We start from the raw sequence: 12,885 nt of genomic DNA, 5'->3' as shown, positions 1-12,885 counted from the left end.
CAAACATACGATATGCCATAATGCCCCTTCATATGTAAGTTGCTTGGAGTGAAAAGATGTGTAGGGAAAGATCTTTCAATGATCAAGCTCAATAGGCAACCTGAAAACATCTCTCTAAGTGCACCTTGTACCAGCCTCCCTAAAACAGATTCATTATGCTGTGTGGCCCACGACTGTCTGAAAATGAATAGGGCTGGAGGTGGGCAGATTGGATTGACTAACCAATTTGTCTAGACAGTTATAGTCACATTAACATATAACATGAGAGCTTTAACACCCACGTCTGTCCATGACCTGCCCTCTGGAGCATCTGAACAGGCAGGCTGCTCCTAGAATTGGATCATACCATTTCTAACAACAGGGGTAACACAGGTGAGCTAACAATAAGTGAGCTACAATAGCTATGAAAACACAGACCAAATATCTGGTGGGTAGCCTATTCCAAGTATGTTGTTTAGTGACAAAAGTGGTAACCTCCTACAACAAGAGCCCTATGGCATTGTTTTGTTAGGAGAATGAAGCCAGCTCTTCTATTAGGAGGTTTACCCCTTACTCGGAGTTAACTTACCCAGGTTTGTTACTAAAACTAATACTTGGAATACCCCCATGGACAATTGCAGGGAAATATTTTAAACATATTACTTTAAGAAGGCATAGCCTACATTAATTTAACAGTCTACGAATATTAATTATCGCAAAACAAAGGTTCACTTCCGGTGAACGCGGAAGTCATAGCGTTGATAAATCCGGAATTCGGCACAGAGAATCTTTTACACAAACCACGAGATGCGCAACGCTGGTGAGACAAACATTATGCAATATTACTTTCTGTTGTAGGATTGTAGCTTACAGTAAACACAACATTGATGTGACGAGAAATGTTTGACGAAGACTTATTTTAACGGAAATTAACATGAATGGAAATTAATTATTTTAAGCGGCAAAGCTTTGTAATGGTTACTAGTAACGTTAGCCTAGTAGCTAGCTAGCGCTAGGCAAATTCACCGTTGTGTATAATGTTTCCAGACGTCGAATAAACAGCAACGGGAATGTCAGAAATGGCATGATGAATGACATGGTTAATAACACATTATTAAACTGCATAAATGCATCCGAAGACAGACATGAAACACACATAAGGAGACGTTTGCGCTCAGTCTCTGTTTGTCAATGTAGCAGCTAAGCAGCGTGTTGCTGCGGTGGTGATAGCTATGCGCCCCGCCGCACAGACTAAAAGTTAAGGCCATTAGCTTGAGTCCTGTTATGGTGGGCTTGGCCTTAGTACCTTAATACCTAGGTAACGTTAACTTAATACCTTAGAGCCTTATCATTCAAGTTGTTTGCTGTTCTTCCTTCAGTGGATGTAGCATTTTATTTCCGGTATCTGGGTCTAAATGTGCAGGCCTTGGTTTCCATTCTTTCACACAAACATACGGGCATTTGTGGGCGTTTGAAAGCGTTTTTGGGCGGTATGCTGTTGGAGGTGCACACAAACGCTGCATCGCCATTGAGATTACATAGTAAGGAGCTGGCTCAAGTATTTTGTCTTTAGTTGTACAATGAAAGCACCGTTTTTATAGCCATTCATGTTTGTTCACTTCTAGCTCCTTGGCTATCAATTTGGCCTTTTTCGAAGTTAACTGATTGACAACCAAAAATTGCGCCTCCAAGTGGTCTGTGACGTATAACCGGAGCACTCAATGCTTAACGTGTTTTTATTTGTGCAAACTGACTAACGTATCGACGCGTTGATACGTTAGTCAGTTTGCACAAATAAAAACACGTTAAGCATTGAGTGCTCCGGTCCTGCTCCTTTGCTCCTGTTAGACCTTGGATCTCCCTTTTTGACTTTTGCGTCCTGTTCCGTGAGCACCAACCACGCTGAAGCGCAAGTGACCCCCTTCTACTGGTCTGTGACGTATGTTTGTGTGAAATAATGTATGCATCTTTGCCTTTGGCATTGTGAAGTTGCTTTTCCAGCCCCTTTGAACAAGCAGAACTTGGCAAATCATGAATCCCTTTATTCTTTTGACAGCTTCAACAATATGTATGATTTGAAACCAAACCAGAAGTGCATGTTATGGGGCTTTCGGCCCCACCCCGGTACATGTGAATTGTTTTAACTTTATGCAAAATGGGGCCAGATTGTGAAAGTGATGAGCAAGAAAGTTGTGTCTAACCCTCACACTTATGGTGTTTTGTTGTCAGAGTCCAACATGCACAGAGATTGCCCTCTGGACTGCAAGGTGTACGTGGGGAACCTGGGAAACAATGCCAATAAGGCAGAGCTGGAAAAGGCCTTTAGCTACTATGGCCCCCTCCGCAGTGTCTGGGTGGCAAGGAACCCCCCAGGGTTTGCCTTCGTGGAATTTGAAGACCCCAGAGATGCAACAGATGCTGTGAGGGAACGTGATGGAAGGTAAAGTTCAGATGAGAAATATAAAACCGTAACAGAGACCGAAGATATGAGTTGAGGTTGTTTTTTTTATTTATTGATTTTGTAATTTTTTTTTTATTTTAATTTTTTTGATTCACCGTACCAGTTTACAGTTTTGCCTGATGACCGGTTTTATAATATGGCTATTAAGTCACTTTTTAGCCAGTTTAGACAATTTGTACAGTAATTTGGTAATAGTGATTATATTAATGTAGGCTATTTGCAGGACATTGTGCGGCTGTCGAGTGAGGGTGGAGCTGTCCAGTGGTGAGAAGCGCTCCCGCACCAGGGGCCCGCCACCGTTTGACAGTCGCCGCCCACGTGATGACTACCGCCGGCGGAGCCCGCCACCTCAGCGCAGGTAACCGCACCTTGTCAGCCCCCTCACCTGACTTCAATCTCAGTGTTGGATTGAACTATGGCTCGTTATGGATTATGAATTTTGTGCTGCCATCACAGCCAATTAAACTTTAGACAGTCGCAACAACTTCAATGATCACTGGACCAAATGCTTCAGACATGAAAGAAATAAGCAGTTTATCAACAAGGCAATCACGATTTTAGAACTGTTACATTCATGGCGCTTATGCTACTGTTACAACGGTAGGCTACCGCACGTTTTAATGGCTGTGTCAGGTTGTAACAAAGGTAGGTCCTAGGCTAGCCTAGGCCTACATGTAGCTGTTAAATTTTTAACAAAGTAGAACATATTTTTTAATTCTGTTTTAACTTTCATGGAGTAAACATGTATGACTCCTTTCTGGCCAAATTTTACAGCTTTCAAGTCTAATGTCTTTGTGTAAGTTGAGTTTTGAATGGAGAGAATAGAAAAGTGTTGTGCGATTGTGCCCGTTCTCCCCTACTCGCATAGTAAACAAATGGAATGTTGGAACAATGCGCTCCCCAACACAAACGCGAAAGGTCGGGTTTGCTTCATCTTTTGATAAGGTTTGAAAACCTTGAATCAATGCCATAAGATTGTTCACCACATTACACAACACAACATTACACACTACATGCACACATGTGCAGGCCAATAGGGTGATTCGGCTTCATGCAGCCGCCTGCAGACGTCTTAATCTGACTGCATAACGTGATTATTCCTGAGATTCAACATGAAATTATCATGTTATGCAGTCAGCTTTAGACCTCTGCAGGCCTCTACATGAAGTCAAATCCCCCAAATGTTTCACGGATTTTTTTTTTTTTTTTTTGCGGTGATGACTGACGAGCTCAGACCCGCGGTAGGCGTCCCGTGACCGCGGTATTGCGGTAATGCTTTACCGTCCCAGCCCTAGTTATCATCCTCTGTCATTTTTGATCATTAAACATAATTCAGATAATTTCAAACCCAAACATTCTGTAGTGACTGGGCTGTCAGGACAAAACAATCTATATGTTCATTAAAGGGGAGCTCCAGTCTAACAGCAACCTTGGGTTGACTTAATGTGATGACGAGTGTACATTTTTGTTTCGGACCAAAACATCATTCAGTGCAGGTTTGAAACTAAAACAAAATATGTGTTTAGAACTGAGTAGCATATAGCATAGTCTTTAGAGGCGACATTGCCATGTCAATGTAAATCTCTTTTGTAATTGTATAAAGAGAGGATATAAACATACCTGTTTGTGCAAGCAGTGCTTCCTCTTCACGTTGCCGTGGTCTTGTGAGGACTTTGTACAAGTTGATTACCGAACTCTCTTTTTGCAACCATTGATGGTAGCTTGTACTGCATTCGGTAATTAACTTGTACGGACCTTCTCCACTCAAGATGGAGGGGACCGTAAGAAGAGCTATGTAATGCCCTGACTGCACAAACAGTATCTTTTTGTAGTACCCTCTTTTTGTTTAAGGTGAAAAGGGTATGTTTGTCATGTAGGCATGTAGAAATAAACTGTTTGTACCCACTGAGAACTCTCACCAACGCCATCTCCCGTCAGCCTGGAAGGATACTTAAACCCTAACTATTTCCTTGTCTAGTCAGAGCAGCCGATGGATCTTTAGATGAAGTCATGCTGTCTCTCCCTTGATGGGCATCATTGTAAATAAACTCTGTTCCTGATTTTTCATACTATTGGTCTGACTGGGTCTCTATTCATCTGTGGTATCAAAATTACCATCACCCCCTACCAGCTCCTCCAACCCAGTATCGTAAGGATTCGTTGTACGGTCACGTTTGGTTAATCTATTATTCGTGCTGGCGTCAGATTTCTGTTTCCAGGCATCTCCTCCTAAAAGTCCTGTCTCCCTCCCCCATCCTTTAGCAGGGATGGGGGGGGAGATCATGCGTGTCTAGCACAGGCAGTTGTGAGTAGGAGCTGGAATGGAGTGCATTATAGGGGCAGGTCTCCACGACACCTTATACGCTCTCTCACCCTTTCCTCTTTTCTCTCCGTCTTTCCTCCCCACAGATCCCCTAGGAGAAGGAGCAGGAGCAGGAGCAGAAGTCGTAGCAGGTAAGAACACTCAACTTTCTCTGCTGGTGTGCCATTAATCGGCCCTTTGAAAAGCCACCCGGAGCTGGTGGATTCTGAAGCTCATGTAGCAGTAAGACGTAGGAAATTAGAAACGGAAGACTGGTGTGCACAAGGGTTTGAAAGAACTCACAGTTTGTCCTTTTCAGGTCCCACTCCAGAGATCGCAGGAGGGAGAGGTCTCGGTCACAGGACAGGGACAACAAACCATCTAGATCTTTCTCTAGATCATGCAGGTAAGCTCTTTCGCCTGCTCTACTGTTAATGTAAGCTATAGCAAACATGCCTTTGCCATTGAGTTATTGATGCAAACATCCCTTTGGCACAGTTTCAGTAATTGATGAGAAATGCACAGTAAACAGGTTATTTTTCCTTGAAGGAGTTAGCTATTTAGTTTGCATACTTTCTCAAGCCTATTTTATGCTTCTGCGTCGAATCGACGGCGTACCCCGCAGACCCCTCTGCGTCGTCGCAAACCCCTCTCCAACCCCTCCGCCGTAGCTCGACGTGCACCTCCAAAAAACTTTGCGGCGACGCAGACCACAAGGACTGTGATTGGTCAACTCGTCCTGTGTGCTGATGGTCGGTGTTTCAAGCAGCCTACTGTGGGGATTAGCTAGTTCACTGACATAAGCTTTGCAAATAAACTCATACATATTTTGGTTACAAAGATGGGGGTATCCGTTTGTAAAGTGTTTATGTCAGTAACGTTTTGAAATTAGCACTTCGCCAGCAAGCAGTACTTTGTGGGCAGTTGTGCTAAAGTTCGTCCGCTATCATAACTTAAACTGGCTGGCAGACACCTAGCAAATAACCTCAGACTTATTTGCTGGTTTACTGTGTGTATTTCTCGATACTTTGTACAAAATCTAAGCAAGAACAGGCCAAACAAATGAGATTAATATTTTGGCACGACAGTCTATGGGGTTTGCCATTCAGAGTAGGCTACCGTTTCGGTCATACAGCCTTGTTTCGGTGGTGAGCGACGCAGACACAGGCGACTCCGAGCGTTATGGCGGTGAAATGCACCGCGATGCAAAACAACCCGACGCAGAACCATAAAATGGGTCACGACGCAGTAAGAGTGCGGCGTAGCTACGCCGTGGAGTTGACACAGAAGCATGTTGAGCCCTTCAGTCATCTTAGGACAACTGTTGCTATTGACACACCCATGCCAAATATCCCTGGGATTTAGGAGCTTGTGTTTGATGAAATGTATTGCCCTCTACAGCCGCTCCAAGTCTAATGACAGAAAGTGAAGCCCATGCTGCGTGAAGCTAAAGAGGAACATTTCGCTGGTCAGTTTATGGCAATGACGAAAATCCAAGCTGTCGCCCATCAATGGATATTACTGCCCCCAGAGTCTCTTTTTTTGTCTTTTAATGCATCAATTTTGTTGGTTTTTTTGGCAGTGTGCATTTCCCCTAAACTGTGATGTGTAAGGTACCTGATATCTTTGATTTTTGTAAGAAGTTGTATTCAGGTGTCATGCTCTATTGTTAGTTCATCTTTCTTTCTTGGCAGCATTCCACTGCTTCTGTCTCATAATTGACTTTTTGTCTTTACATTGGTAGTCTGAAGATCAGAAATCTTTACATAGAATCTCTATAACTGTAGTCTGTGTTTTCCAAATGTGTGGGGTTTTTTTTGTTCGAAAATTCCAGTCCCAAACTTTTATTTTTTTTTACGCTGCCATTTCATGTAGAAGGCTCTGGTTCCTCCCAGGAGAGTGTGTGCTAGGGCTTCACAAGGGGAATGAATGATTGAATGAACTGAATGGCAATATGAAATGGCTTCTTTTAAAACCCATGGAAGTTTTTCCCCCTATTTGTACCGTTTATAATGTTATCAAAATTAAAACTGGTTACACTAGGTTCTTGTCTTGTCTTTGAAATGCAACACACACAGTGCTACCTCAAACACTTCTTGAATTTGTGTACAATTAATTAGTTTAGGAATGGAGTATCCCAAAATATGACCTCTGCCCAGTCCTTCACATTCTCCGCAAAAATAAATCACGCTAGTCAATTGGTCTTCATCTCCTACACCATCCCCCTACTCTTGCAACTTTTGTGTATGTAAATAAGTGTGTGCATGTGTTTGTTTGCTTGTGTGTGTGTGTGTACGTTTCAACTTCATCCGGCAACCCTTCGCCCACCAAATTTCATGCAGCCTTGTCTTTCAGTATTCGTGAATCATTGACACAAAATTACTGAAGAAAAAATGTTTAAAAAAATCAGTATATGACCACCGCTTCACTTAAGGTAATCCTAAAGGAAACGTATGAAAATAAAATCTTTTTCCTGGTTTTCTGTATCCCATATACAATTAAGATGTCTTTTCTAATTAACCTCCACAATACTTCAGCTTCAGTTGCATTTCCAGTCCCCCCATTCCAAGCAATCCCCTCTGAATAGCAGCTAATGGGACTAATGCAAGTTAGCAGGCTACTCTTCCGCCCTGCTTTTCAATCACTGCCAGACTATCTGACTGTGATGGTTCTCTACATTCTTCCCCACCATGCTTAGACTGCAGAAAGGGTCATATCACCATCATTGATCCCTTTCTGGGGGCTAATTGACTTTTTTTTCCTTTTTTTTTTTTTCCTCTCCGGCCGCTGAGCTGACTGTCTGTGAAGCATCTAGGCAGGTAATGAGGGCTGCCAGATATGATTTGAGAGAGAGAAATGGTCTCCTGAGTTTGATTTTTTGCTACGATTGCTCTCCTCCCAGCCCACCCACTAGCCTCCTCCCTGTTTCTGCCTTTGTGTCTCCCCTTTTATCTCTCACACTCTATCCTCATACTTGCTGTCTGCCTCTCCACTGTTCTCTCCCTTCTTTCTCTCTCTTTAATCTTTTTCTTCTGTCTCTCATACACACACGCTGGTACACAGTTCCAGATCCAGACCCTCACTCTCGTTCCTCCTAATCCATCTCTCTTATTCATGCTGACCATGCATTTACAATAGAGCTGCTCATTTGGCAGAATCCTAAGTTCAGCCACTCCATCAAGGTGCCGGCACTGTTGGAAACCTATGTGTTTGGAGCCAGCATTAGGAATGGCTTCATACAGTTAGTGTAATGGGGTATGATGGATGAGTGCATTCTCTCAGTGTCGTTGGTCTGCATGCCAGTCACTGAGTGGCCAGGGTCTCTGATGCAGCCACGCAGACCTCCTCCAAGGGCCTGCTCGTCACTCCTGGTGGGCTGTTTGCACGGAGGAATCAACGATGTGAGGCCATGTATGAAAGTGTGGGAAAAGCGGAATCCATCCCAGGGAACAGTAAATATTGCTAAATCACTGTCGTATAATGTGATATGGTTGGCTTTGTGTTGAGAGTGTTAGTACATCACCATGTTAGGAGTGCGTAAAGTGATGAGTTCTGTTGTGTGTGAGTGTGGCAATGTACAGAGTTGAGGTGAGCAGAGTAAAGGTTCCACTTGTTAACCAGAGTGGACATTCATTTAGCCTTCAGACAGAAAAGGGTTTATTACATCACATGCACTCATTTTGCAGCAAGTAGTGATAACATATAACCTCTTTGTGAGGCTGTACCTAGATGCAGAAATTAATTTATTCTCTAAGCCATAGATAGCATAAAAAATGGAAACCCTCTTAATAGCTCTGCCAGGCTTGGCTTTAATGCTTGACATGTATGAACATAAATTAGGTGGACTTATTGGAAATGTCAGTGTACTAAAACAACCATCATTGTTTGCTTCACAAGAACATAGAACCAGTCTACACTCTGCCCCAGTGAAATGAACACAGCCCCAAGCGCACTGTGTGGAATGGAGACTGTTCACTCTGCTGCAATAGCAACTTGTAGTCAGAGGCACATTCAGATTAGCTTCTAGTCACCTTTTGTTTAATTCAATCAGACTAGGTGCTTTAATGTGACAACTGGATAAGCATTGTTCAAGTTCACATTAAGATAGTGGGACCAGGCATTGCTGTCAAGCGTATTGAACATACTTTTAGTTCACTGACAGCAAGTCCTCAAGCCAGCATACTGCCCTTTTGTGATAACTGTTATCAGAATCCAGGAAGTAATCAGAAGAGAAAGGAGTGACAATTATGGCCCTGACATCTTAAATGTGTGTGTGTGTGTGTGTCTGAGAGTGGAGATAGTTAAAGCAGCTGGCTGAGTGCTCAGGCAATCATTAAGAATGGCTGTTATCCCAAAGCTCATAAACTACAGATGAAAATTCACACACGGCCAGTGCCAGAAGCACATGGCTCTTCAAACGACTGCAATTTCTGTTCAAAAACTCATTACAAAACAGCTAGAAAGGGAAGAAGCACACAACTGTTGGTCTTGTCAGAGCCAGGGCTTGGTGAATGCACAGAATGTGAAATGTCATGTCGTTAAGAGACACTCAGCTAACCCCCTCACATACGCATGTCCCTCCTCAGACGAGGAAGGAAGCTGAAGTGTCCGACTGCCTGTCTGAATTATTCCAGCATTGCTGCCTGTCCAAAGAGAACACTCAGTGCCCAGCCGGTGGAGGTGGTCATCACACAGAAAGAAAAAAAAAAAGATTATTACGCAAATATTTCAGTGTCTGCATTTGATGTTTGGGCCTCTACCAGTATGCTTCAGAATTGTGAGAAGAAATGATAATTGGGTCTCCTAGGTTTGGAGAACAAATAGGAGGTGCAGGGTTGGACTGGGAGGGGGATGAGCAGAGAGTTTTGTTTTGTTGTAGATTCCTGGCTTGACTAGCAGGTGTTGTATGTGATCGATGTAAGAAGGTTATATGTTTGAAAACTATGCAGGAATCACAAAGGCCTGGTCCCCAACAGCTTTACCGGAGTCTGCAGAACAGATTGCAGCGACTAATTGGCATGCCTTGGCAATACTAGTACACAGTGAATCATTTGCTTTGAATGAAGTAATACCTCTTCAAAATGGAGTTTGGGTAATATATGTAAGTAGAATTGTAAAATGAATACCATGGTGTGATTTCTTTATAGACAGTGATGGCTGACCTGGGTCTAATTCAACCTTTTCTGTTCTTGGTTGAGAAGTGTGTGTCAGCACTGGCAGGTTCCTTCAAGGTAAAGGCCAGGGCAAATGTGTTTCATCTATCATGGGCTGTGATATATGTGCTTTTTGTACCAGTATTTATTTGCCACAGCCTTCGCTGCCAGTTTGAATCTTGACAATTTATTAGACTGACAGAAAGACTGATAAACATATGGTTGGGTGGGTCAAATACAAGGACAGAAGGAGAAATGTGTTATCGTGGGCTTGTCCTACATTGTTGTGCCGGTGGATTCAGACCAGTTCAGGAATGATGGTTTGAAAGGCACATTTAAATGACTGTTTGGCCTGTTGTTTTAGATCTGTAATGAACGGTGTGCAGCCACACAGCAGTCAGAGCAGCTTGCAGTAGCAGTGCCACACACCAGAGGGTACTCTTTATCCATATGAGGCCCTCAACACATAGAGCTTAGAGTTTAGTGGAGATTTACATACTGGCCAATGCTAAATACCCTTGAACTCATAGGATGGATTTTTACTGGATGCTAATGTATATTCATAGTCATGGTTGAACTTATTTTCAGTCAATAAAACATGTCCTTGATGCGGCAGTATTAAATGTACACTCTGTGTATACAGTGTTTAAAGGTTTCTGGGCATAAATTGATTTATGACAATGTTGTGTCTGTGCGTCTGTGTGTGTGTGTGTGTGTGTGTGTGTGTGTGTGTGTGTGTGGATGTATGAGTCGTGTGTAAGTGCACATATACATTCCAATTAACACACCTGTAGCAGAAATGTTGTGTATTACTGGGAAGAAAATCTATGCTCATCATGGAGGGTGTGAAGGGTGCAGCTGTGTTGAGGTAGCAGGGGGTAGGGGACTTTGTCTCACAAACTTCCCCACCATGCTTGAGGTCTTGGAGGGAAATACTTCCAGATCAGCGAACAAATCCTCTGAATATGGATGGTGCTCTCTCTCTCTGAGGTTCTGTCTGGAGCTTGGTGCCGAGAGAGGAGCGTCTCGAGTGGAGCGGAGATCCAAAGCCGAGGAAGAGCATGAATATTTAACATCCGCAGAGGATGAATGCTGGAGCCCTTTAATCGAGTCCAACATCTTTTAGCCTCTCTTTTTCTTACAATGTGCCAATAGCAACGTGTGTGTGTGTGTGTGTGTGTGTGTGTGTGTGTGTGTGTGTGTGTGTGTGTGTGTGTGTGTGTGTGTGTGTGTGTGTGTGTGTGTGTGTGTGTGTGTGTGTGTGTGTGTGTGTGTGTGTGTGTGTGTGTGTGTGTGTGTGTGTGTGTGTGTGTGTGTGTGTGTGTGTGTGTGTTAAAATAAAATATGGTGTGCATTTGTGAGAGAAAGAGGAACACACTAGGTGTGTGGTTTATTTGTTATTGTGAGGATTTTTTTTTTATTTTTCCAGTGTATGCCAGTATAGCTGTGCATACTGTCTTTGATCAATTCTACACTCAATTAAACCAATCATTTCTCCACCGAAGAAGCCTGTCTTTGGACCTCTTTGAAATTAAAAAAACCTTTTTCTGGCCCGTTTGTAAACATTGTGATCTGACAACAAACCCAAACAGTGAATATCTTCCACAAGCCAAGCGATTAGCTGTAACTCCTGAAGTTGCAATTTGATTTATTTCTGCTGTAGAGCTGTCCCTGCTCTGATGTGCAGGCAGATGCCTGCCTTCTGTGTTTCTCCTGCTGACATTTGATTAATTGAGGGCACCATCTAACTGCAAATGTCATATGCTACAAAAGGGGCGTGTGTGTTTGTGTGTGTGTGATTGATGTTTTACTATATTCATCGCATGGCCTTTTTTACTGTTTCTAAATAAGCTTGTGCATATCATAATACTTGATATATATATATATATATATATATATATTTAAAAAAAAATACTTGATATCAGTTAGCTGTGACAAGAATATCCATGCTTCATGTGAGTCTTTTTTTAGTTTTTATATATTTGTTATTTATTTTAACTATAAATAAGTAAATATTACTTTGTAAAAGCAATATTCATCTCTTGGTACATTGTAGAAGCTGAATGTCGGCTCTCGCTGTGATCACATGACTTCACAGAAATGCTTGGACCATTAATGAAGCTTACTCCAGTCTGTATGGTAAAGGAACAGAGAGCATGTCAATTTAATCAATTGGCATGTAAAGGAATTAAATCTGATCAGAGAGTTTGGTCTCGTCTTATCACCATGACACAGTCTAAGGTGGGGATCACATTAGCCAGCGGGCCGCGGCAAGCGTTACACAACACTCCGACCATAATAAGTTCTATCTTGTTCCTATAACACAAACGGTTTGCCTTGAATACGCTCGCGTTGCGCTTTGAAAGTTGAACCAAGTTCAATGCTCAGCTTGTTCAACGCTAGCATTACGCCAGCGTTGCCACCGTTCCGCTGCCGAACCGTAGAGAACAATAGGAAACCTGCCGCTTGCCGCTGGTTAATGTGATCCCCGCCTAAAGGTGATGACACACGGGGCAACTGTTTGAGCAATGTTGCTCGGCAACCAGATAACCTGTTCCAACTGTTCTGATTGGATGATCATGAGCATTTGCCTACTGATGATTATAGTTCTTTAGAAAAACAAAGTTGGCCAATATTAACGAAGAATGCCAGAACCACAACTTAGGAACATTGCCCTGCAACATCATTCAGAAAGTTGCCTTGTGTATCATCAGCTTAAGAACTTCAGTTTCTAGTATTATTCTGTGCTGCTCCTTTGATCTGATGGTGTTTCAGTGCCAGTGGTGATACTGGCATCAATATCAGAGCTTTAGCAAAAGCAACTCTGCCTCTTCCTGGATGCTACGTCTTCCTTTGGTGTGGTTAGAGTCTGCGTCTGGAACATCCACTCACTCATAAATGAACGGTTGTTCTGAACACAGCATGTGTTCTTTCTGTCCTCTCCCCCATCGGCTGAGCTGATGTGCTTTAAGTGCTGGGTCAGTGTGGAA

General features: G+C 42.9%; 1 protein-coding gene across 1 annotated transcript; it reads left to right on the top strand.

The window, feature by feature from the left end:
- Positions 1-649: 649 nt before the first annotated feature.
- On the top strand, positions 650-6,784 carry LOC143101879 (serine/arginine-rich splicing factor 3-like). Its single transcript, XM_076265161.1, has 6 exons — positions 650-799; positions 2,209-2,419; positions 2,664-2,798; positions 4,850-4,894; positions 5,062-5,148; positions 6,144-6,784. Exons 1-6 carry the CDS (start codon positions 787-789, stop codon positions 6,169-6,171), a joined length of 519 nt encoding a protein of 172 aa, XP_076121276.1. The 5' UTR covers positions 650-786; the 3' UTR covers positions 6,172-6,784.
- Positions 6,785-12,885: the final 6,101 nt, after the last annotated feature.

This window comes from Alosa pseudoharengus, unplaced genomic scaffold (genome assembly GCF_046254945.1).
Source record: "Alosa pseudoharengus isolate Yale_2024_CS ecotype anadromous, Long Island Sound unplaced genomic scaffold, YU_APseudo_1.1 YU_APseudo_1.1_scf_4, whole genome shotgun sequence".
In the NCBI taxonomy this organism is placed as follows: Eukaryota; Metazoa; Chordata; class Actinopteri; order Clupeiformes; family Clupeidae; genus Alosa; species Alosa pseudoharengus.
This window is presented reverse-complemented; position numbering and strand designations above follow the sequence as displayed.